This window comes from Anser brachyrhynchus, assembly GCF_964034855.1.
Source record: "Anser brachyrhynchus genome assembly, chromosome: 12".
Classification (NCBI taxonomy): domain Eukaryota; kingdom Metazoa; phylum Chordata; class Aves; order Anseriformes; family Anatidae; genus Anser; species Anser brachyrhynchus.
This window is the reverse complement of record NC_137707.1, coordinates 12440817-12465810: the sequence shown is the minus strand read 5'-3', so window position 1 is coordinate 12465810 and position 24994 is coordinate 12440817. Positions and strand designations below refer to the sequence as shown.

Sequence of the window (24994 nt, the reverse complement as noted above, 5' to 3'; positions counted from 1 at the left end):
AGCACTGCCAGCCCGCTCGCCCCTGCCTCCTCCCCATGCAGCTGCATGCTCAGCCTGCACACACCAGGCACAGGGACCCCACACAAGGTGCCCAGGGCTGGTGCCCAGCTGCTGGGGCACCGAGCTGCGATGCTGGGGACCTGCAAGGTCCAGAAGGTGCCCAGGAAGGCAGCATGGGAGGGGGCTGTGCACCAGTAATGGATCAGGTCTGCCCCAACAATGGGCGAGCCTCTGGGTGGTGGCCCGTGGCGTGTGGAGGTGCTGCACACCCTACAGCGTGGGTGCAACAGCCTGTGCCACCCCATACTCAGGGCTGGGAACCCCAAGCCAGGGTTTTGAGAGGGCAGGAGGGCACCCACCTTCCTCCGCCAGCTCCATCACGTAGGTGTCAAGCACCAGGGCGCCGAGGGACTCAAAGTGGCTCCAGTACTGGAAGATGGTGACCTGCTCGCCTTGGGTGCCGCCGGGCCGCCGGGGCAGCCGCCGATTCAGCACATCCTCCACCAGCTTCACACACACTGTGGGACAGGGACGGGGTCAGGCTGTGCAGCAGTCGCAGGCACCTTGTTGGGCTGGCGGCTCCCTCCCCAAATCCCATGGGCTCACCTGCATCAGCCAGTCCTGGGTGCCGCTCGTTGATGGGCGCTGCGTACTGGGCGCTGAGCACCTGCAGGAACCGCTCCACGGGGCAGGTGTAGACGTTGGGCAGCTCCACGCAGCGGTCCCAGAGGGGCAGCACCCCTTCCTTCCGCGTCGAGAACTGCACCACTGTGGGGACAGGCGCTGTCAAGCCTCCTCTGGTGCTGGGCTGGCACCTCCTGCCCGCGCAGCCCCGCGCCGCCTTTACCTCCGGCAGCAGAGCAGGCTGCTTCCAGTCGCTCCTCCGTCAGCTGGCACACGATCTCCAGCACCTGCGCCTCCCGCAGCAGCCGGTCCAGGGCGTACATCTCGTGGCACCGCAGGGGCCCAAAGGTGCCCAGCTTCTGCAAGGCACAGGCACACCGAGGGCATTAGGGTCAGAGCGCAGCGCCCAGACCGCAGAACAGCGAGACGTCTCAAGGGGGTTTATCAGGGCCAGAAGCTTCAGGGAGCCACGGCCAACCCCGGGATGTGTCCCAACACCGTGCCCCAGCCCCTGTTCTCACCAGCAGCAGGCGGTTGCAGTTGTGGAGGTGAAGCACCAGGGCCTTATCCAGGAACTCGTTGCCAGTGCTCATGGGGTCAGCACTGCCGTCGGAGCCACTGCATGTCCCTGCGTCATCTGCTCCCACCTCACCAGCGCTGGGGGCCCTGCTCCCACGCCGGGCTCTGCTGGCCCTCCTGCAAACCAGGGAGAGACCGAGCCAGGTCAGTGCAGGAAGCCTGGATCCAGCCCTTCCTCACCCACTGCTGTGGGGGCAACACTGGGCAGTTTCTGTAGGACCTACAGTATCACAGCTGCTCAGGAGTGGACAAAGGAATCGGTCCCAGGAGCACAGGGCACCCAGTGCCCATGGAGACACGGGGTGGCTCTGTGCTCCCCAGCAGGGCCAGATCCTGGTACTTCACGGGCTGGGACTGTCCCCAGCTGAGATGGGGCCACCTAGATGTGCAGGGAGGCACCCCACCAGAACTGGGCACCCCCATCCCAGCTGCCCCAGGGCCGCATCCTGCCCCAGTCCCCATTCTGCGAGCCCCCTGCTGCCCACCTCTCGTCCTGGAGAGCATCCTCCTCGGAGCCCTCTGAGTCCTCCATGTCCGAGGTGTTGAGGAAGCTGAAGCTCTCCAGAGCGTGCTCCACCGTGAGGCTGATGCTTGAGGCCCGGCTGAGGAACACACCCTGCTTGTGCTGTGGAGGAAGGGATGGCATGGATGGGTCTTGGCACGGACAGGTCTTGGCAAGGCAGCCAAAGTGGCCCCACCACCCTTGTCCCTGGCCACTGCCATCAGGGATGGCCCCACCACCCTCGTCCCTGTTCAGTGCCATCAGGGATGGCCCCACCATCCTTGCCCCTTGTCCCCAACTACTGTTGTGGAATCCTTCTGAGCCTCCTCACCAGCAGGATCTCCTCCAGGTGTTTGAGCTCCCGTTCCAGGGGCTGCAGCTCTGGGAACTGTCCCCGATAGTCATCCAGGGCTGAGGCCAGGAGGCTGATGGCCTCCTCCAGCCCTGAGTCCACGGCCTTCACCCGTGGGACTGCTGGGGGGCTGGCGGCCAAGTGTGGGGCGAGGACGTGCTCCTCTTCGGCGGGGGCCTGTGCCAGCACCGCGGCCGGCGCGGGGGCCTCACTGCCGCAAACCTCCTGTGCCGGTGCCGGGCTGGGTGCCGGGCTTGCCACTGGCTCGGCCTCCATCTCACAAGTCTCAGCCCACGCCACCACAGCGCGGGGCTTGGCCTCGGGGCCATTGTCCTGCCCCGCCCAGGCCTCTGGCACCGAATTTGAGGCGCCAGGGAGGGAGTCCGCATCCGGCTCGCCTGCACTGGGGTCCTCTGGGCTGGGAGAGGGCTCCCACAGGCTCTCCACAGCCTTGGCCTCCATGCTCGCGTCCACACTGGCTTCACTGATGTGGCTGAGAGTCCGGGCGTAGGGCACGTGCCCGTTGGCCACCGGGTCCTTCTTGCGGCCGCCCTGCTCCTCCGGGTGCCCCGGCAGAGCCGTCCCGGCAGGGACGCCGCCGCCGGCCCCAGCCTCCTCCTGCTGCTGAGAGAAGGAGATCTCGATGGCGGGGGCCGAGGCCTGCACCTCGGGCTGCACGATGGGCTTGGCGGCGTGGCGGGCGCTGCCCGACAGCTGGGGGCTCGAGGAGTCGTCCGACGACTCGGAGGAGATGGACCAGGCCGTGCCGTTCTCCAGCTCCTCCTGGCGCCGCAGCATGTTCTGTGGAGGGGACGAGAGGGTGTCAGGAGGCACCGAAGCCGCGGCGACCCTCAGGGCTGGAAGGGGCACCCCTCGGCGCGCTGCTGCCCCTTCCAGCCGGCGGCACCCAGCGTGGCGGGCGCGACACCGGGAGGCCTCGGCTGCAAGGAGAGCGACAGCCCCGCCACCAGCCCGCAGGGGGCAGCACCGCCATCACACTGATGCCACGATGACGTCATGGTGACATCACGATGACATCACGGAGATGTCAACAACGTCACGCCGGCGTCACAGCGACGTCACACCAGTGTCACCCCAGCGTCACACCAGCCAACGTCACGCCAGCACCGCGCCAACCTCGTGCCAGCGCCGCGCCACGTTAGCGCCACGCCAGCGCCGCCACGGCACAGCACACCACGGCCACCAGCAGGGACACGGCCAGGCCTTCTACTCACTGGCAAGTAGGAGACGAGGAGCGGCTACGCTACGGCAGGACGGCCACGCCACTGGGCTACGCTACAGGCCGGCTCCAGCCCTTGCACTTACGCGGCCTGGCCGCGGCCATCTCCTGAGCTCGACCGAGGAGACGTCGCCGCAGGAGCAGCTCCGAGACAGCTTCTCCAAGAGTGTCTCCCGAAAGATGTCCAACAAGGACCAGCCGTGCTTGTCGGCTGCGCGCGCCGGGCTCTTGGGCAGAGAGAAGAGGAGCTGTGAGGGTGGGAGGGCCGGTGCCGGGGGCCGTGGTTGGACGGATGGAGCAGAGCTCCAGGGCAGGTCTGCCCGCCCTTGTCCCCAAGCTGTGCCACCCATCGGGACTTCTCCTGACACACGCAACTCAATGAAGCAGATCCCACCGCAGGCCACCTCGCCCCAGCCACAGGCAGCTCCATGTGGCCCCACACTTACGTAGAAAGCCTGCTCCCGCAGGGACGGCGTGTCAGGCGGGCTCTGGTTGTAGGTGGAGAAGCGCTTGTTCACCGTGGAGGCCTTGTTAACGCTGCTGGCTGCCGAGGGCTGGTCATCCTTGTCGAAGGGGCTGCGGAGGAGAGCAGGGAGGTGAGGGGAGCTTCCCAAGCCAGGAGGTCTCAACCCTGCTCTGCAGTGAGTGGGAGGGTGTTGGATAGCACAGCAGTGTGCTCTTCAGTCCACTTTTGACTTTCCAGAATTGCAGCCAAGTTTTGGGATGGGTGAAAGCTCAAGGAAGGCCAGCGCTGGGTCCCCCGCCCTGCCATGTGCTACCAGCAAAGCCTGCCGGGGTACTCACTTCCAGGTCACCTCCAGGCTGAGTTTGAGGGTACCCAAGTCGTTGATATCCACAGCCACCACCTGGGGGAGAGCTGCAAAGAGGTCCTTGGTCTCACAGGACACGTTGCCCACCACCACATGGTTGGCCAGGCTCTTTAGCTCCGTCACCTGGAGAAGGAGGAGGAGGAGAGGATGAGATGAGCCCATTGGCAGCTGTGCACGCAGCACCCCTGATGCTGCCAGGATGCCACCACCACCAGACAGCATCTTCCATCCCCAGCAAGGGCTGGATTTGGGTGAGGTCCTGGTCCCCCACCAGGTCCCGGTGCTGCCTTGGTCATGTTCTCCTCCCACAGCCAGCACATGGCTCCTCACACGTGTCCTCACCACAATCATCGCCGCTGTTTCCCTAACACGGCTCCGGCCAGGAAGGTGCCCCCTGGCCCACACCCTACCTGCCCCACTGCTGCCCTCCCTGCAGGGCCCCATACCTTGATGGAGAGGAACTCGGTGATGAGAGGCAAGAAAACCATCTCCTCGCTGTCCCACACCTGCTTGCTGTTCACCTCGATGCGCCCACGCAGCTTCCACCGCTGCCGCCCGTACTTCATGAAGATCTGGGGAAGGAGCAGAGACATGGGGATGGGGGAGATGCTCTCTGCACATCCAGGGCCACCCACCACACGCCCCAAACGCGGCACCGGCACCCAGGACAAGGCCCACCCACGTCCCCCAGACCCAGCGAGGACCGCAGGGAGGGAGGAGAGCAGATCCCCATCTGTAAGCCCAAAGCCCCACGAACCTCGTACTGGTCGCCAGCGCAGAGCCGGGCGAAACCTGCCAGCCCTGCAAGAGAAGGCAGAGGGGCGTCAGGACAAGATGTGCTGGTGTAGGGCCGGGGCTGGGGAGGGATGCCTTACCTTTCATCCGGACGTGGAACTCGCCCAGCTGGCTCTCCAGCTCGCTCTCCAGCAGGCACATGTTCTGGGGACAAGGGACAGAGCTCCCGTCACCCACAGTCCATGGTGTCAGCACCCTCCCAGCCCACCCAGCGCCTGGTGCCTGACCTCCGTGTACTCCTTGTAGCCCTTGCTGGCCTCAGCCAGGCTCTCGCGTGCCTCTCGGCTGCCCGGCGAGCCCGTGCTGTAAGCCTTGACCATGTTGTGGGCCCCATCGCGGAGCCGCCGCTGGATGCAGTAGGCTTCGTAGAGCTCGTCGATCTGCAAGGACAGGCCAGAGGTGCAGTGAGGGGCAGGGGGACAAGAAGCAGGCAGCGACAGTGGCTTCTTGAGGTGGTCTCCCAGTGCCTGAGGCACCGCAGGACAAGCAGGCTCCACAGTCCCTGTGCCACACGGAGGCCAGAAACCCAAAGCCCAGGCCGCTCCGCAGCTCCTACCTTGCTAGCATGAAATTCCAGGCGACGCAGGAAGCGCTCAATTGACTTCACTTGCTGGAAAAACAGAGGAGATGGCGTGAGAGGCTCCCCCAGAGGAGCTGCAGGACAGGACACGGCCCTGCTCCATGCTCGTGCTGCAGCTAGGACATGTCCCAAGAAGAGGGCTAAAAGCCACCAGCAGTCTCTGTGTTGTCCCCTGCCACCCTGCCACAGAGCCCCAGTCCCGGCCAGCCAGGGGAAGGAGGGCAGTAGAGGTGGAGCACAAGCAGGGAAGGGGCTGGCGGCGGCACATCCCTGGCACTGGGATGTGGGGAGGCAAAGGGGGACGGGGCACCGCTCCCGCTTACCTTATCCAGATCGTAGAGGAAGCCCTGGAGGAGAGAGGAGAGGGATAAGACGCAGCACAAAGCCAGCTCTGCCCACCCAAGGAGCCCTGGCACATGGCGCACCCGTCACCCATAGCATGTCAGCATGGACATGCAGCACCCAGCCAGGGCTGGAGAGTGCATGGCAGCAGGACAGGAGCCCCGCGCAGCCCGACACCAGAGCCCGGGCTGGCCCCTGATGTCCCCACAGAAGCAGGCTGTTCCCTGGGGCACAGCTGGACCAAGTCCCAGCCATGACCACAACCCAGGGTCTGCTCAAAGCATCGCTCCCCGTGAGACACTTCCCAGCATCACTCACCAGGCGCGAATTCCTCTTGGACTCGCGGATCTGGGTGCTGAGCTTCTCCAGTTCCAGCTGGTGTACCTCCAGGTAGGCTCTGGGGACACCAGCACCGCGGGGTCAGTCTGGAACCACGCCACGGGGCCCCACACTCCATTCCCCACCCCAGCAAGGGAGCCCGCGTGAGCTTCTGCGTGGGATGTGGCATGGGGCGCTGCTGCAGCACTGGGCGCACCCCAGCTGGGGGTGGTCTCGGGGAGGTGGTGCCACTGCGTCCCTCCTGCTGTGGGACCCTGGGACTCGCACTCCCATTCCCCACGCAATTCTTGTGCAGGAGCAGGACGTGCCCAGGAGAGCTGGCGTGTCCCTGCTGGGTGGCTGCCACCCCCAACCCATGCCAAGCCGGCCACGGGGGGCCCACGTGGGTGCTCCCTGGCTCCAACCACCCAGCCGCGGGGGGCCCCAGCACTTACGTCAAGCCCTTCTTGAGCGCTTCGTACACCTCGTCCAGGCGGTTGGGCTGAGGCACCTTGGGTGGTGGGGATTTGTGGGACATTGAGAACATCCTACTGACCCTGGAGCCAGTCTTGCGGGAGACGGTGGGCGTGAAGGGCGAGAGGTTCCTGGCGAGACAGGCAGGCAGAGCCGGCACAGTCAGGGTGAGCCCGCAGCGCCGGGGTCCCCCTGGGCACCCTCTGTCTCGCGACAGGGAGCTCCGGAAAGGAGGCCAGGTCCTGGGAGCTCCGTCCGGACCTGCCTGCCTCTCCCACGACTCGCTGGCAGCCAGTCTAACCGGCCAGCGGGGCCGGGCGAGACGGGGCTGTGCACGGCTGCGGGGCTGCCTGCCCCCGCGCCCCTGCTGTCGCCCGCCCCGACGGCTCCCACCCCGCGCCCACACGTGGCAGCGGGCACTTTGCAGCATCCTCCTGCCTGCTGGAGGAAGCACCAGGGCCAAAAGGAGTGATGCAAACATTTGGTGGGGAGCTCAGGCACCCGGCACGCAGGGAGGAGAAGCGCTTCGTGCACCCGTGCTGCAGAGCGGCCAGCTGGGGTGCGTGGACCACAGGCACCGAGGTCGGTCCTGTGCCTGCTCAGCCTCCCCATGAAGCCCCCTCCCGGGCAGTGCCAGACCTCACTGCCACGGCAGACGGGAGAGCGAGGAGGGAGAATGGCCCTGGATGTATTTGGCCACCCCAAAGTGGACGTGGAGGACAAGGAAAGACCTGCTTAGCCCATGGTGGAGGACAGCGGGGCGTTAACCCCATCTCAGAGGGGTTGGAGATGCTGGCCATGGGGATGCCTCTGTGGGGTCCCAGGCTCCTTTTAGGGAGAGCAAAGGCAAACTTGCACCTCCTGGAGCCAAGCTGAGCTCCTGGAGTGGCCATGGGGGCATCTCCAGCCCTGGCCATCCCCCAGAAGGTGACCATGCTCTGCTCCATCTCCAGCACCCCGGGTTGCCACTGTGGGGTTGCAGAGAGGGACCCCAGCCGGTGTCAGCATGGGAGCAACGTGGGGACGAGGAGCCTGTCACCCCATCATCGGCACAGCAACACGGAGCAGGGACATCTCTCCTGCCACCCCAACACCGCCCTTCCTGCCTTGTGCAACAGTCGCTCCCCGGCCCCTCCAGCAACGCCAGGGCCGGATCTTCCCTTCCGCCCTCCAGCGCGGCCGTGCCACCAGCGCCGTCCCGGGCCGGACCTCCCATCCTGTGCGGCTCCTTGGAGGAGCGGCCAGAAAACTTCCCCGAAATATCAGTACGGGAAAGTAAATGTCTTGGCCTCATCCCAAGCCAGCGCGATGGGCAAGTGCTTGTTTTCCATGGCCATCCCTCCTCATTCTCATCCTCCAGGGCCCTGGGCACCACGAGCATCTCCCCATCGCTTGCTTGCCACTCCAGCACCCCCAGGTCCAGAGACGTGTGCTGGTGGCCAGCAGCTGGAGCCCCACAAAAAGGCTCAGAGGCTCCAGACAGGAGCAACCTGCAGAAGGGGAGCAGCTCCTCGGGACGAGAGCTGAGCAGGGCTGGAGGTCTGCTCCCAGGCATGGGGAAGCTCTGCCCAGCCCTGTGCCCACCCCGCTGCCGTCCCACAGCCTGGCAAGGCTCCTAGAGGTGCTGCTGGAGCCTGGCTTGCTCTCGGCACTGCTTTCCCCCGCCACCCGGCTGTCTCTCCTGGCTGGGAGGTGCTGGGTGCACTGGGAGGTAAGGAGCATGGAAATGGGATCAAAAGCATTAAAATGCCACAGCCCAAACCCACAGCATGCTTGTCCCAAGACGCACCCGCAGCTCCCTCCCCGTGAGGAGCTAGGAAAGGAGCAGAGGGTGCAGGGATGAGCAGCACTGGGGGTGGTTCCCCTTGATGTCAGGTTCAGCAAAGGGGGAACCGTACAATGGGCCCCATAAAATCGCCAGCAGTGGAGAGGTTAAGCAGGGACCTTCTGCTCGCCGCTCCTCACAGCAGAACTCATGGGCAGTCAACAAAACCTTCCAGCAACAGGTTTACAATGACCCAGAGGAAGCCCTGACTCACGCCGGCACTCAAACAGAGAAACTCGCAGCCACAGGACGTCAAGGCGGTCGAGACACAAAGCTTCAAAACCACACAGGCTCCTTCACTGCAGTCATTAAACATGACGAGGTGGTCACAGGGAAACCCTTAAGGACTTCCTGAGGACCATCGTGCTATGCCTGCCCCCACCATGCTCCGGCAGCAGGGCCCTTCCTCCCGGCTGGAACAGGGACAGATGAGGGTTGGGGATGGACTCAGTGTCCCACCTGGCCTCAACGCTCCCCGCAGCCCCCAGCGCGACATCCCCTGGGTACCACGAAGGTCCCTGCAGGAGGTGCAGCAGGAAGGGGCAGCACCTCGGGTCCTGCCACCAGTGCTGTCCCCGTCCCTGTCCCCATCCCTCGCACCAAGCAGCGCCAGCACCCCTCTCCTACCTGAAGGGCCGGTCCGCTGTCGAGTTCACTCCGGCGAACGACTGGCTCCTATTGATCTTGGCGACGAGGACTCGGCGCTGCGGGCGCGCAGACAGCGACATCGTTGAGTGTGACCTGGAGGGCCTCCCTGTGGGACACGAGATTTTGGGGTCACCAGCAGCAGTGCACGCAGGCAGGGCTGCCACTGAGGCAGGGACAGCGGTGGCACCCACACAGCAGGGTGGCTGCAGCACCTGGATATGTCCCCGTGTGGCCCCGTGCAAGCCACGGGAAGAGGCTGATGCCCAGTGCCCAACATCACGGCCAGCCTCCTGAGCCCCAGTTCATCCCCAGATGTGTCCCTCTGTCCCCCAGCCACCCCCGGCCACCTCGCCACCGGGGCAGGAAGGGTGCGGGGCCGGACCCTGCTGCCCGGCCCTTTGCCGTCTCCATGCTCACTTCCTCTCGCTCCGGCGAGCAGGATGGAAACCCACGGACAACAAAGTGCTTTGGAAACTCCCCGGCCCTTTCCAGGAGCTCTGCATCGGGAAAGGAAAGGCACAGCCATTCCCTGCCCCCCGGGACCCTGGGAAGTCCCCGCAGCCACCGCAGAAGCCCCAAAACTGCCTCCTGTCCCCAAGGCAATGCCAGCCGCGCGCCTCGGGCAGGACGAAGCAGATTTCTGAGTGCCGGGGCCTGGACCCCGCTGCCACCCTGCACCGTGGAGAGCATCGCTGCGTCCCCGGCCACTGCCGGAGGTACGTAGCCACAGACGGTCTGTGGCTCCTCCTGGCCCTGCAGCCTCAAGCAGAGGCCGGGGAGCCCGGTGTCACCAGCCTGGGCCTGGGGCACCTCCACGGCCAGGCAAAGCCTCCCCCGGTGCGGCAGAGCCCTGCAGCCCGGCCCCAACGTCCCCACGCACCTGCTGAGCCGCTGCAAAGCCATGCCCCAGCCTCCCCCAGCACCAGGGTGAGCCCGGGCGTCCCCAGCTCCCAGGGCCACTGGGCAGAGGCCAAAAGGAGCCGGCAGCTGCCACTGCTGATGGTCTGCGTGCGAGCGGGGCTGGGAAGCAGCAGGTCCACCTCCCCACCTCGCTGCTCGGTCCAAGCCAAGCGGCTCTGTGGGTCCCGCAGCCTCGGCGTTACCTTGGTGCCAGTCCCTCCAGTCGTCAGGACAACACTGTCCCAATTAAGCTCATTAGGAGGAGCTGTAATCCCTGCAGGGCCTGGGCAGATTACCCTCTGCAGGGCTGTTTAATCTGCTCCCCACTGAGTGAGCAAGGCCTGTGGCACCGGTGCTGCCCATATCACAACGTGGGGGCACGGGGGGGTTCTCAGGAGGGGCATCAGGCACCGGGGTGTGCGGGTACTGCATGTGGGAAGGATGCTGGGGATGTCGCAGGGGGCAATGCCTTTCGGCAGCATAACTCCCCAGGATGGAGTGATGCCCGACCTCTCTTCCCAAATCCCTCAGAGAGGCTCGAGCAGCTGGGACACGCTCCTGGCTTCGAGCATCGGGACCAGGAGCGCTGCCACAAGCTGTGGCCACTGACAGCACCACATGCCTGTGCCCCAGCCCAGGGACCGGTGGCCTCATCCCATACCAAAGCGCTCCCCGCATTGCGACATCCCAGTGATTTCTCCCAGCACCTCCAGTACCTGCATCCCCGCACGCGGTGCCCCGCAGCCCATCCCCTGTGCCAGGAGGGGGATGCCCCACGAACCCCATCCTCCTGCTGACCACGGGGGATGCTCACGCCTGGCACAGGCAGGCATCGAGCTGGGCACGCTGGGGTCTGTTCCTGGCACACTCCTCCCGCGGAACAGGGGAAGCCCCAGCGCGGTGCATTCCTGACATTACCGAGATAAGAGGTACCTGGTACCGGAGGCGCCAGCAGAGCCCGAGGCACGCTCGGAAGGGGCAGCTGGCCCCGGCATCTTGCCCACGGCGGTCTGGAGCCCCTCAGTGCAGGGAGGTCAGCACCGGGGGGACACCGACACGCTCGTGTCCCCGCCACCAGCCGAGCCCGCTGCACGAGCCCTCTGAGAAACAGCCCCAAAGATGAGCAGCCCCACGGAGCCTCGCGTCCCTGCCCCTGCCAGCCCCACAAAGCCCCCGCCCCCTGCCCCTAATTACAGCGCTAATGAAGCCGCCTTCTGACGAAGCTTTGCACCTCGCCGTGCCTCAGTCGCGGAGCACCCGCAGCTCTCCCCTGCCACGGTGCACAGTCCAGGAGCCTGGCCCGTCCGTCCGTCTGTCCGTCTGTCTGTCCCTGTCGCTCTGTCCAGCCCTGCCCGCGGAGGCAGCCGGGAGGGCAGAGGATCCAGGTGCTGCCAGCTGTGCCGACGGCGGCGGGGAGCGCCGGAGCCCTCCCCGTGGGCTCGCCAGCCCCTGTGCCGGTGCCTGGTGTTCTCCAGATGATTCGGACACCAAGAATGCTGCTACCAGCTTCCTCTCGCGCACGGAGGGGGCAGTCCAACCGGCTGGGTTGGTCCCAGCTGGTTTCTGTTTCTGACACTCAGACACCAGCCTCAGGTCGCTCTTTCGGGTTTATCAACACCGCGGGAGCCTGGGACGCCCCAGGAACCCAAACCGGCTCCTTCCGAGCCCCCAGCCCCACCGCCACGTCCAGACACATCGCACCCAAGGGTGGCCAGCGCGGCGCCCTCCGGCACCATGGCCCCCAGGGCTGGGACCCACAGCCAGGCTGGAGCACCAACAGGGTGCACCCACCTCCCCGGGCACCGCGGGGCACCCCAGCAAGGGCACCTTTGGGCGAGCTCGCCCTTGCTAGGAGGGTGCACCGCAGGGAAAACCTTTGGAGCCTGCAAACGCGGGCGTTTGGCGCCGTTCCCTCCACTCCAGCCACTGCGCCCTTGTTTGCACAGCTGCGTCCCTGCTGCCTTAACCCGCACGCACGCCCCGGCCCCCCGCCAGCCCCTTTCCGGCCCGGGACAGCGTTTGGCCATGCTCTGCCTCCTGCTTCCCGCCCCAGCTCGGAGGATGGGAGCATCCGGGGATCAGCAGAGGGCCTGGGAGCCGCCTCTTCTCTGACCTCCTCCGCGCTCTGCCTCTCCCGGGCCCCTTCCCCGCCTGCCCCCAGCCCAGCCCGTGGCACGCTGAGGGGGGGATCAGCTTTGGGAGCGGGATGAGTCAGAGACCGTGAGCGGCACCAGAGCCCCCCCGTGACTCAACCAGGAGAGAAACTCCCGGTGCTACGGGTCACGGCCCCCGCCGGAGCCGCAGACCCCGCTGGCACCCGCAGAGCCCTGGGCGCAGTGTCGGCGTCCGCCCTCGCTGGCCGGCTCCTTGAGCGGGAGGGAGGCAGGAAAGGGAAGGAGCTGCGAATGGGAAGAATTGGAGGAAGTGCTTATTTACCCCTCGGAGTGTCCCCAAGGAAGGGCAGGGCAGGGCTCACAACGGGGGGGACACAGTGACAGCGCACCCCGCTGCCCATCCCGGGGCACCCATGGGCTCCCCGAGGGGGATGGAAGCCCCAAAGTGGCACCCAGGGGGTGTCCCCAACGCAGTGCTGAAGCACAGTGTGTTTCCTAGGATATCTGAGCTGTGGCCCCGGACCACCCACTGAAGGTGGCTGCACCCAGCAGGCTGGATCCCCTGCAGAAGGACAGGTCCCCACCAGCAAGGGCGCAGACCAAGCGCCCAGCAGGATCCCCATCCCTTTGGGGGCGGAGGGGCTGCAGATCACCTCCATGCCCCCCAGATGGGAACGTGGCCCGTCCAAGGGGCACCAGCCCCTGCTCCTGCTCTGGAGTGGGCTGCGAGACTTCTCAGAGATGCTCACGGGGCTATGCTTCCCAAGTGCTTCTGGAAGGATCCTGGTGGGGTTGGCAGAACCTTGCGAAGGTCCCAATGCCTCCTTCACCCCAACCTGGTCTTCTCCAGGGTGCCGTGCTGGGCACCAGCAGCTCCCCACCAAATCCTGCCAGGGGAACGTGGTCCCTGTGTAGGGAAGGAGCCCCAGGACCCCCCAGCTGGGGGGGTTGGCAGGTGGCAGGTCCTAGACCACCACACACCTATCGCGACACCACGTGTTGTGACAGCTGCCCCTCAGGTCACAGACACCCGTCCCTGGTACCCCAGCAGGGACAGCTCTCCTCCCCGGGGCAAGGAGGGTGCAGTCCCTCACCCAAAAAAGGCCCCCAAAAGACCGGCCACATCGCCCTGCAAACCTCAGGGCCCCCCCATCTCACCACCCCCCCAGGTTACCAGGGTCTGCCGAGCGGTGGGGACGCGCGAGCTCCTGAGCGCCACATCTGCTGCACATCAGCGCTGAGCTCTCTGCGGGGCCACTGCTTCGGCCAGGGCTACGGGGAGCAGAGCCAGCGTCCCCACAGCCCCGCATCTCCCCGTGGCACAGAGCACCTTACCCCCAGCCTCCCCTCCCCAGAAAGACACACACAACCCAAGCCCCAATCCATGCCCCCCTCGCCCCGCTCCGGCCACGTTTTGGTGTCTGGGAGGCTCCCAGCTCCCCGGGTGATTTTAGAGCTGGGTGAAAGCTCAGCGAAGCCCTCGGCGGGCGCTCGGTACCTTTCTGCTTGCCGTTCATGGCGGGATGCGGCGGCACGTCCCCGTCCGGCGGGGAGCGGCGTGCGGGGCACTGCGGGCAGCGGTGTCGGGCTGGCTCTCATGCCGCTGGGGTGCACGGGGCCGCGGGGAGGGCTGCCCCGGGCGGCTGTCCCCTCCCACGCTTCCCCTGCCCACGGGCTGACATCACGGCCCTGCCGCGGCCCCCGGCCGTGACTCAAGGTCCGGGGAAGGGAGGACGTCCGTCTGTCCGTCCGTCCGTCCCCTCCACCGGGAAGGGGCCCCTTTGATAAGCCCAGCACAAGCAGGCAGCGCTCACGTCGCTGCTGCTCTCTTCTGGATGGCTGTTCTGTTTGTTTTGTTTTGTTTTGTTTAATTTTGAAGCCCGCCTTGGCTTTGCTGCGGGTGTCCCACAGCATGCCCGCTGTGCACCTTATGTGGACACCACACGCAGCAGCTGCCAGGGGAAAAGATTTCCTGGCCAACGTTCCTAGCCTGTGTCTCACAGCAGCTGGCTTCAGCAAGGACCTCCTTGCAGGGCTCTGGAAAGATGCTGGGTGCAATTCCCATGTGGGGACCAAAGGGCATGGCTGTGGTACCTGTAACGACGTGGGGTTTCTCCCCAGGCTTTTCACTCCGCATAGGAATTCAGCACTAAAATCAGCAGGGCATGAACGGTGAGCCAGAACAGGCTACATTCCCACGGGTTTCCGGATCCCAAGGGGCAGGAGAGGTGCAAGGACACGGAAAAGTCCTTTGTGGAGCAGTGCTGAGCCTAAGGGCAAGAGGAACCCGAGTCTCTGTCCCCGGAGAGCGGCAGAGCTGCCCAGCGTGGCACATCCTACAGCAAGGGGACCCTGCAGCCTGTCCATGGCACAGATGTGACCCACTTTGGGGCCACAGGTCCCTGCCTGGGTCCTGGCCTTTGTCTGGCCGTAGCCCCAGCTCCGAAGGAGGAGGCTGGAGCAGCCCGGCCCCATCCCGGCTGGAAAAGGCTGCCGTCACCACGGCAGGAAGAGACGCCTCCCTCCCCGGCTCCCTTCCTGTTTGCTGCTGCTTTTAGAGGGAGGTCAGGCAAGGTTCAGGATGAAATGCATCAGGGGAGAATCTTTACGGGGTGCTTACAGCGCTGGGGTGCTATTGGTGCACCCTGCCACCCTCATGCCACATGGAGTTGCGGGGAAGAGGCATCTGGGGGCATTTCCCCCAGCAGCAGCCAGCAGCCTGCAGAAAACATCCTGGTGCTTGCTGCAGAGGAAGGCCTCCACGCCAGGGAGCTGGCAACAGAAGCGTCTTGTCACCCGCCTGCCCGCAGCCTCCGCTCCAGTGACACGGGCACGGAGCAGAGCCAGCCACCCGCACAGCCCCGAGGCGTGGTGAGATCCCCTATCTCCCCCGGCCCTGCAGACCCCCTGAGCAGGACGCACCAGGAGGTGAAACAGCATCCTTCACCCTGACAGAGCTAGCTACGGAGCTCCCGGCCCCGGGGCCAGGGAGGCTGCTGAGCCGCGGAGGCTGCCGCACAAGCGAGGCCGACCTCCTGCACGGCCTCACCGTGCCGGCGCCGCTGGCAGCCGCATGGGGCTGGTGCCCGGCACACGCCCAGGCAGCGCGCCCGCAGCCCTGGCCCATGCCAGCTCGTTTGTCCTCATTAAAGCTTAACGCGGACTCTCTGCGGAAGCTGCCAGTGGGCGGCCGGTAACGCAGGCAGCGAAGGCACAGCACTGCCATCAGCATCACCCGCTGGGAGACCACCAAAAGACCCACGGGACGTGGGCACGGCACCGCACACAGACGTTTTCCAGGGGATGTCCCCTCCGTCTGCTCCTCTCCTGGGCCTGGAGAGCTGCCCCGAGCCTCCCCCATCCCAAACAAGGCATCTCCAAACACAAGGTGCAGGGATCGAGATGGGAGATCCCCTGGATCAGGCCATGGCAAGAGCCACAGGCAAAGTTATTTTGCTCAGTTCTTCCTTAAAACGTCAAACCCTCAAGGGTGCAGAGGCATCCAGACGCAATGTTAATTCCCAGTAGAACCCAACCAGCCCGCGGTGGAGACATGGCCACGGCCTCGGTCCTGGCAGGCAAAGAAAGCCCAAGGCGCTGTGGGAGGATGCCTGCCCTTCCACAGGGAGCAAGACAAGCTTCCCGGAGCCCTGCTGCACCAAACACGGGGACATCCCTGGCTGCTCCCTGCTGCCCCCAGCACCACCGCAGCGTGTTACAGAGGAGACAGCTCCAAGGCCACCTGCCCAAGAAGCAGGGTCCCCCGGTGGCACCAGCACCAATTAGACAAAGGCCAAGGTGATGGAGGAGCTATTTCGGGCCCTTCCTGGGGACAGCACGGGCATGGCAAGGGGCCAGGACAGGAGCTGCTGCCACCCAAAAGAGGATGGGGGGAGAAGAGCTGGTGGACATGGGGGGAGACCTGGGAGGGGGCAGGAGGTGACAATGCTGGTGACAAAATCGGCCCCGGTGGGTTGGGCACAGCAGGCTGGAGTCCTCTCCGTCACTTCCTCGCGCCTTCCCCATGCAGGGCAGAAATAGCACAGATATAAACGGCAGCCCTATAAATAGCCCCAAAGCACAAGCCGGGGAGATGGGCGGTGGGAGCAGCCCTGCAGCGGCCCCCGCCCACACCAAGCTGGGGCTCCACAGTTCCATGTCCCCCGGGGACGGCAGGGACAACTGCCCTGCCCTTACTGCGTCCCTGGGACCCCAAAACCTGGTTCTCCAGGCCAGAGCCGCTGCGGGGCATGGCAGTGTGCCCGTCACAGCCTCCACCACCAGGGCTGGAGCCCGACACAAGGGCATTTTGGGGGGCACCCCGCCCCAGGTCCCTCCAGGCACCCCATCGGGATGTCCCCCTCGGGAGCACCGCAAGGAGACAGCCCAGAGCCACGCGTCACCTCCCGCAGGTCCCCACGCCCCTGCTCGGCTCCGCTGTGGGGACGGCACGGAGCACCCCAGCTCCCACCCCACCGAGCTGTCCCCTGCACCGGGAACATGGCAAAGCCTCGGGGACCTCCACCAGCCGCCACGGCCGGGAGTAAGGGGTGGTGGGACACGCCAGGTCCCCTTGATGGCCACAGGGGTGCCGTGGCCGGATCCATATGGGGCCAGGGCACAGCCGAGCCCTGTGTCACAGCAGGGAAGGGGTTAACGGCGCTTGGCTTCCCAAAGGATTTCTTGGCAGGGCCGGGAGATAGGAGGATGGGGCCCACAACAAAGCCAGATCTGTCTCATTAATTCCTCCGAGCATTCCTCCCTCCATTGCCCGGCCGCAGCGAGGAGGAGGAGGCAGCCCCCAGCCATGGCCGGCACCCGGCGCCCCGGGGCCCCGCACCGGGCGCTGCCGCAGCCCCGTCACCTCCCGTCCCCCGTGGGGCAGGACGGGACCTCCGCCCCTCTGCCCCAGACCCCCGCCCCGACGTGGGCAGCCGGTGTCACCGGTGTCACCTCCGTCCCCGCATCCCCGCGTCCCCAAGGTGCTCGGCCCACGCGCCCGGCGGCGGTGGGGCCCCCAGCCCACGCTCGGTGCCTCCGTCCAGACCCGAGGACGGAGCAGCCGAGCCCTGTCCTTGTCCCCACCCGAGCAGGGACAAGCTGACGGCGCGACCCCGCCACGGAGCCCCCCACCATGGGGCCGGGTGTCGGGGCCGGTGGCACTCACATGTCCCAGGAGAGGCAGGGGACGGCGCGGGTGGCGAGAGCAGGCCTGGCTGGGTGCATCGCCTTTGTTCCTCTCCCATGGACGGGGAGCAGGCAGGGAAGGCTCACAGGCGCTTGGCAGCGCCCACCCCGGCCACTCTCCATGGAAACGCGAGAGCCATGTGATTTCGGCAGGAAACCACGGCACGGCCGGCGCCAATGGCGGATCCACCGAGCGCCTCCCCCGCCGGCCCTCCCCGAGGAGCCACCGCTGCCACCGCCACCGGTGACACCGCCACCGGTGACACCGCCACCGCCACCGCTGCGACCGCGACCAGCACAGCCAGCAGGGTGAGGACGAGCGTCCCCACGGACCGTGATGGGCCCCCACCAGCCCGTGCCCACCGAGGAGCCTGGGGACAGCCCGCACGGCGCTGGCGTTGGTGGCCCTGTGTGCTGCTGCTGGCACCCGTGCCCGCACCCGGTGTGTCCCCACCAGGAGAGCAAGTGGATGGAGCCCCCTGCCACGGTCGGGCCACCACGGCCCCCCAGGGTCCAGCTCCAAGCACGTTATGCAGCGTGCAGGCCGAGGGGAAAGCACCTCTGGGAGGGGAAGGGATGTGACCGAGGCTGCACGGTCAGTCGGCGGCGGAGACCCAAGCATCGCTGAGCCCAGCTCTGCTGCCACCCGGGGATCTCGCCGCCTTCCTGCCCACCCCCAGCGAGCAAGAGCCACGCACAGACCACGACCTCCCCTCTGCTGAACAGCAATCCCGTTCTGCCGGGGGACAGCCCAGGCACAGACCCACAGCCTTCCTCTCCACCAGCCTCCAGCCTCCGCAGGGCAGGAGCCTCCCAGCACCCTGATGAAGGCAGCCCCGCCGTGGGTGCACTTTGCCATCCCGATGGATGCCGCGGGCCATACCCTGCGCTCCGTGTCGTGCCCTGGAGCGCAGCCTTGCCCGGCAGCCCTAAATGCCACTGCCATCTCCACAGAGCCCTGCGTGGTGGGGAGGGAGGAGGCCACGCTGCCCCGCCACCAGGAACATCTGCAGGGCGAATGCGTCCCACTCCTCCCCTGTCTCCCAAGCCCATCGTTCTCTGCTCGTCCTAGATCATACCAAACCGACCCAGTTTTAAGTGGGACTGATGCCTTTTGGGCCCCAGCGAGACATCCGCGGAGCAAGGACAAGACAGCACGGTGCTCCAGCGAGCCCTGCAATGCAAAAGCGCTAATTAGATCGTTGCCACGTCTCGGAGCTCAGCAGAGCAGGGCAATATCTGTGACAAGGAAACCGCTGCGCCACCACCGCTCTCGTGGGGCCACCGAGGAGCGGAGCAGTGCCGCGGAGCAGAGATGTGGAGCCAGGGGGGCTCTGCCAGGGACAGCCTGTGGGAAGCCAGGTGTCCTAGCTCTCAAGGCTGGCCTGGTTGTATGGAAGGAGTGGCGGAGAAAATGTGGCAGAGAGGACAGCGGAACCCTTGGATAGCAGGGAAAAGCCAAACCAAAGGGCTGCTGCAGGCAGGCATGGAGAGAACTGAATGGAAGCATGGGGATCGATCAACCCACCTGAAAGCTCCTGCGCCACGCAGTGTCCATCCCACCAGGACGGCCCAACACATGCCTGGCGCACTGAGCACCTTCTCGCCAGCTGTGACAGCATCTGGGATGGGTCATGTCCTGTGTGGATTCCACCCACACTTTGTGGATGGTGTCGCTGCCTTGCCCACCTCCAAAAGCTCTCCAAGGGCAGCCACGTGCTTGGAGGAAGGCAGAAAACTGCTGTCCCCTTCTGACACTGCTCAGAGGGATGTGTGGATGCTCAGAGGGATGTGTGGACCTTCAAAGTGCAAGCACAGGTGCCCTGCTAAGCTCGGGACCTGCCCCTGGCAGACACTCTGCTGGCCTCCCTGCTGGGGTCCTTACCAAAAAAAGCATGGTGGGGAAGAAGACCCTGCAGAATACCTGGAGGATGCTCTCAGCACACATGGGTCATCCTCAGAGTGCTCCCAGTCCCAGCAGTGCCAGCACCAGGTCAGCACTTTGGTCCATGGATTTCCAGGCTCGCTTAAACTCAGGCAGCTGCCACCGCCCCGGCAAGGCAGCTGTGGATTTGGTCTGCAACTGCACCCCGCAGCTGCTCTGCACGGCACGTCCAGTTGTCCCTGCAGGTCAGCAGCTGGCTCAGAGGGCTGGCCAACACAGCACAGCGCACCCCAACATGAGACCGCCAGGCTGGCCTCACCCACACCCTGACAGCAAGAGGTGGCCCTGCCTCAGCAGGGGGTTAGACCCGGTGGCCTCTGGAGGTCCTGGTCAACCTCAACCATCCCGCGATGCCGAGAAGGTGGCTCTCCAGAAACAGAGAGACAGAACAAGGGGCAGTGATTTTAAACAGCTCCTCAGCCTCCACCTGCCTGCCCAGCCAGACCGGGTCCCCGGAGCTCAGCCCTCCCTCTGCCAAGGCTCTGCCTGGCCCATGGGCTCTGCGGGGTCACCAGGAGTTTGCTCGACATGGTTGACCTTTGCCAGCAAAAGCCTGCCACCTGAGTGCTCTCAGCCACCTGGCTGCTGCCCAGAGCACCAGCCCTGGCTTTAAGGAGGCTCGGCACCCACCAGCCAGCAGCGAGCCCTCTGAGCCGCATCCACGGCACGGACAAATACGTGGAGGCTTTCTTCCCCCAAAATCACTCTTCTCACTAGAGGCTGGGCCTCGAGCCACGTCCTCCTCTCCCCTCTCTCCAGAGGGCATGAGGCCAGGGCTTGGCTCCATGCCTCCCTCCACGTACGCCCCGGAGCAGCTGCATGCTCTGCATTCTTGCTCTGCGCTGGAGCGGTGCAGGACGGAGCCTCCAGCGTCCGAAGCCTCACACCAGGACGTCCGGCTGCTCGTGCAGTGCAGCCACGGTTCACCTCGGCCATGCCCCAGAGCAAGGTGCCTTGTCCACGAGCCCCACGCTCCGAGCTGAGCCAGCACCGCTGCAGGCTCCTGGCTCCTCCGGGTGCGCGGTGGAGGAGCGTGACCTGTGAAGGAGTTAACGGAGGCAGGATAGCGCTGGGGCAGTGTGAGCAACCAGCTCCGCAGCCCCAGCTGACTCACAGCTGGCCACGCTCCTCCGAGCCCTGCTGGAAACCCAGCCAGCTCGGCCAGACTGTGCCGGGCAAGCTGGCACCCAAGGCCGGGCCCTGCAGCAAAAACAGAAAACCCAGAGCTGGCGGATCTGCAGCAGATCCACCCCGGGAGGACAGCAAGCAACACCTCCAGCGCTGGCCCCGCTGGAGGGGACAGGCACAGAGCTGACCAGACGCCAGGCCCGTGATGTCTCCCACACGCAGGCAGCCATCCCCACCTCGGCGCCGTAGGAAACATCTCACACCCTGGCGTAATCACTCCGAAAGTATTTGTGATTCAGAGGATTCCTGCAGCCCCTGAGGGCCTGTCCCGCACCGAGCAGGAAGGCTGAGGTCATGCACAAGACCGGCACGCGGCTCGGCGGGGCGCTGGCACGGCCGGGCAGCGGAGCAGCGCGCTCTCCTGCGAGCCCCGGCACTCGGCATCACGCCGGGCCCAGCTCTGGGTCACTGAGAGCCCAGGCACAGCTCAGGCAGCCCCACTTTGGTCTCCCAGAGCGGCCGGAGATATGTGAAAGCACCCCCAGCAGCAACCCCCAGCCTTCAGCAAATAATCCCTGCCCTCCAAATAAAATAACAAAGAAAGCACTGGGACATGGGTTAAGGAAATGAGAACGGATGAGCAAGCTGCAGGGCAATAGGAAGCGGCTGTAACCATCTCCTGTCCCTGTTGGACTACGGCTCCACCAGCCTGGATCATGCAGCAAGGCACATAAACACCCGATTTTTTGTGTTCTTGATGTGAGTGAGAGCATGTCATGGAGCAAGGAGGCTCCTGAGTGATCCCAGCATGCGGCAGGGACAGGCATCGGGCTACCCTTGGCTTCGTGGCTGCTTCCAGGCTCATGCCAGCCCTGGGGACACACGGATGCAAGGAGCCTGGTGAAGGCAGCCCTGTCTCACGCAGCCACAGCTGCCCGGTACAAAAGTTTCTTGGAAAAAGCACACAAGCCACTGCGGTAGTGGCCAGGGCTGGCCCACATCTCCTGTGGGAATGATCCCATCAAGTTAGCAATGGGCGTGCATGTCCAGCTGGAGCATGACAGTGTCCTGCATGTTCCATCGCCACCTATCAGCCCTGCTCTTCCCTGCCTACATCCCCCTCTGGGCACCGCTGGACTCAGACACACCCCCAGCACCTCTCCAACCCTAATCCCTGAGGATAACTCAGGTCGGAAGGCACCTCCTGCTCAGGGCAGTCTGAGGCCAGGCCAGGTTGCTCTGAGCTTTGTCCAGTCTTGAAAACCTCCAGCGCTGGAAACCACCCAAACTTCTGGGCAATTCTGCCCCATTGCTTGCCTGTCCTCATGGTGGAGCAGCGGCAGCACGGGGACACGTGCTGCTAGCACGGACCCTGCCCTCCCACCGCGGCCGACGCTCCCCTGTGCCCCGGGGGCCCCCTGGTTCCCCGCAGGTCCAGGGGCCTCACACGCCCGCGACACACGTGTCAGTGCCGCCAGGTCCCGGCTCCTTTATCTGTCACACGCTCGGCATGCCGCAGCCGGCTGGCTGTTGGCACGTGCTGCCTCTCATCGTCCTGCCGGGGACGACTCCGCGCTGGGGCCGGCGTCACCCTGCCGGCAGTGGGCGCGGGCTGGGGACCTGGCGCCTCGCTTGGGTTGCACGGGGTCTCGGCTCCCCGCCCGGCTTGGAGACATCTGCAGCAGCACAGAAGGTGCAGGAGCTCTGCAGGAAACCCCCCCAGCTCCGTTTCCTTCCCCTCCACCCCGCGCACACGTCACTGCTGAGCACCAAGGGGCCGGCCCCCAGCAAGCCCCAGCTCGAGCCCCCGAAAACACCAACTTGGGAGCTGCTCGGCCCCTGCCAGGCCCCAGCAAAGGACACCTCTGGATCCGGGACCAGCCCTCCCAGTTGCATGCTGAGCAAGGACACGCTGCTCCTGCCCTTCCATTGCCCCTGGCTCTTGCTTTTTTGTTTCTGTTTCCCCATGCACCCCAGAGCCAGGAGAGCTCTCCTGCTCGTGGAGAGGCCGTCTTCCTTGCTCTCGGCCCTCGCAGGGTGGGAGGAGAAGCCTCCAAGCACCTTCTCAGGTCCCCCCATCCGTGCCCCCCTCGCTGTGCCTGGGGCTGGGAGCGTGGTGGCTCCGAGCGAGCACAAGAAGAGAATCGGAGCCGCTGGGAACAAGCGATGTTCCCTGATGGTATGCAGCCCTGACAGCGCTGGCTCTGCTTTAAAGAGTAACTTTATCCTGTAATAACAAACAGGAGAAGCCAAGCTCCTCCCCAGCGCCACTTCCCTGGCTCCAAGGAGGGGGACACTGGAGAGAAAGACAATTTGAGCTGCCAAAACGCGGTGCTGGTGGGGATGAAAACCCAGTCCAGGGGCAGGGAGGCAACGTGAGAACATCACCGGCATGGATGTCTCTGTGCCAGCGGGGCCAACCCATGGGGCACTTTGTGGGGTGGAAGGGAAGGGTGCGGGGTGGGAGATGCTGATGGAGGTGAGGGGGCAGCAGGAGATGCTGGGGCTGGTGACACCAACCCTGGAGCTTCCTGGCTCCCTGGCCATTCTGTTCCATGTCTCCAGCAAAGGCTGCAACAGAAACCATGGGATGGGAACCCACTGGTCTCCGGGGACATCCCTGAAGTCCCTGCGCCAGTCCCCGTCCCCTGGGTTTGCAGAGGGGTCGCCCCGATGTGTTTGGGTGGTGACGTGCAGGGGACCGGGGGCTGCAGCAACGACTCCTCCAGCAAACCACCTCCTGCCCGGGGCTGAGCACGGCGTTGTCCCGGCCCTGGACAGTCGAACCCCATCCGCTGTCCCCAGGGCCCCCAGCACATGGAAGATCCAAATAGTGATTGTGCCCCAACAGGACCCTGCCCAACTTCCCCAGACCTTTCCTGCACTACATGTCCATCCTGCACCCTGCACACCCCAAAGGTCCCACCCTGCCCAGCACCCCAGGGTGCTGTCTGGGCTCTGCAGCCCTCCTGCTTTGGCTTGATGTGCTGTCCCCGTGGTGTCCCCGGGGCCGCTGGTGGCTGGGTGACGTACCTCGGCTCCTGCCTGGCCCCGTGGGCACCAGCGCTCAGCGCAGCACTGGAGGACGCAGCTGCAGCATGGAGGGTTAGGCTGTGCTGATAGGAGACTGAGGTCCTCTCCCTGCCAGACAAGAAGATGGGGAGGGGGACAATTTGGCAGAGTTCACTTGCAGGAGAACAAGGTAATCTGGAGAACGCTGAAATGACTGAATTTTGCTTATCCGAGGATCCACGAGCAGAAAAAAGTCTCCTCCAGAGCCCCTGTGGCTCAGCTCTGTCCTGGCTCTTTAAATGGAGCTGGAGAAATGTTGTGATTCTGTTCCCCACGAGGGATTTCCTCCGCAGTGCTCACCAGGTGCTTGAGCTACATCTGTGCAAAGCCGGGCGCGGGAAGCGTCACGCGGCCGCCCCACGGTGCCTCCCCAGGAGGCTTCCAAAGGAAGCGCCGGGCAGGATCCGACCAGCTCAGAGAGGGGAGAGACAATGGGGAGGGAACCACAGACAGCTAAGCCCTTCAGGACCTTCCCTCAATGCCAGTCAGCATCCTCCCGTGGTGGGGGCGGCCGTGGGGCTGTGCCAGGAAGGAGTCCCCCCTTGGGACGCAGCGTGGCCGGGCGAGATGCTGGTCCCCAAGCAGGCAAAGCCAGCGGCGAGCTCCTGGCACCGTCCTCGAGCCACCACGGAGCCTCCAGCCCCTGGCCAAAGGGACAGAGGGCAGTGGGGCAGGCAGCAGCGGGTTAAGCACGAGGTGGGGATGGGCGAGCTGCTTCCTCCCAGCTAACGATAATAATACGGCGAGAGGGGGGCGACGCTGGTGGGCCTGCAGGGCCAGATAGCGGCCGGCAGCCCCGGCCCCGCGGCTGCGGTGGTGCGGGAGGAAGCCTGGGCGCATTATCTGCTGGCACCACTCGGCTTCCTCGGGATGTGCTTCCTGCCAAGCTGCATTCCTCCTGCACCCAGCACCCTCCCCTGCTCGTCCTGGCACCCCCCCACTAGCTGCAGGTCCCCAGGTGATCCCCAGCCCTCCCAGCTGGGGACGGTCACTGGGGCTCTGAGCCTTGGGACCGCAGCGCCGTGGGATGTCCCCACTGCGACCGTCCTGCTGCCCCGTCCCTCCATGCCATGGGCAGTGCCCGCACCTTGGCAGGGTGAAGAGCTCTTTGGGTTGGAAGAAGATGCAGACTCACTCCGACAGGATCTCCAGGTCCTGGCTGAGGTCCATGCAGCTCTGGCTGCTTCTGCTCCTGGTCCTCCCCCCACCGGCGAAGGTCTGGAGCTGCTGAGACAGGCTGTGCTGGCTGTCCCAGCGCTGGCGTCCCGGCGCTTCCTCGTGTGCTGCTGTCCCTGACCTGCCTCCTGCCTGCTGCTCCACCTCCCAGAGCTGGGGCCATCGGACCCGTGGAAGGAGCAGCCCTGCCCCAGCCCTGCTCCTCTCTTTCCCTCCACCTGGATGCGGGAGGCTGCCCTGATCCTTTCCCTGCCCTGACGCAGAACCTGCCCATGGCTCCCCGTCACGGACAGTCCCCCTGGGACTCCCCAAGGGCTTGTCCGGCCCCTGCTCCCGGTGCAGAACGGCTCTGCCAGCAGCTTT

The 24994-nt window shown here is 65.4% G+C and overlaps 1 protein-coding gene across 9 annotated transcripts in view; it reads right to left on the bottom strand.

The window, feature by feature from the left end:
* RIPOR1 (RHO family interacting cell polarization regulator 1) overlaps positions 1 to 24994 on the bottom strand; it is a 27916-nt gene extending 2922 nt beyond the window's left edge. For 2 of the 9 annotated variants that reach the window (XM_080552617.1, XM_080552614.1), the window contains exons 1-18: positions 17291 to 21662; positions 9089 to 9215; positions 6618 to 6767; positions 6163 to 6241; positions 5826 to 5849; positions 5479 to 5532; positions 5150 to 5302; positions 5003 to 5066; positions 4885 to 4928; positions 4574 to 4699; positions 4102 to 4250; positions 3744 to 3873; positions 2037 to 2858; positions 1689 to 1828; positions 1146 to 1320; positions 848 to 983; positions 607 to 768; positions 360 to 518 (exon numbers count right to left, since the gene is read on the bottom strand). In XM_080552617.1, the coding sequence (XP_080408743.1) occupies positions 360 to 518; positions 607 to 768; positions 848 to 983; positions 1146 to 1320; positions 1689 to 1828; positions 2037 to 2858; positions 3744 to 3873; positions 4102 to 4250; positions 4574 to 4699; positions 4885 to 4928; positions 5003 to 5066; positions 5150 to 5302; positions 5479 to 5532; positions 5826 to 5849; positions 6163 to 6241; positions 6618 to 6767; positions 9089 to 9215; positions 17291 to 17369 (2773 nt within the window). In that variant the 5' untranslated portion in view covers positions 17370 to 21662. The other 7 variants (XM_080552619.1, XM_080552622.1, XM_080552620.1 and 4 more) reach the window with 7 other exon arrangements.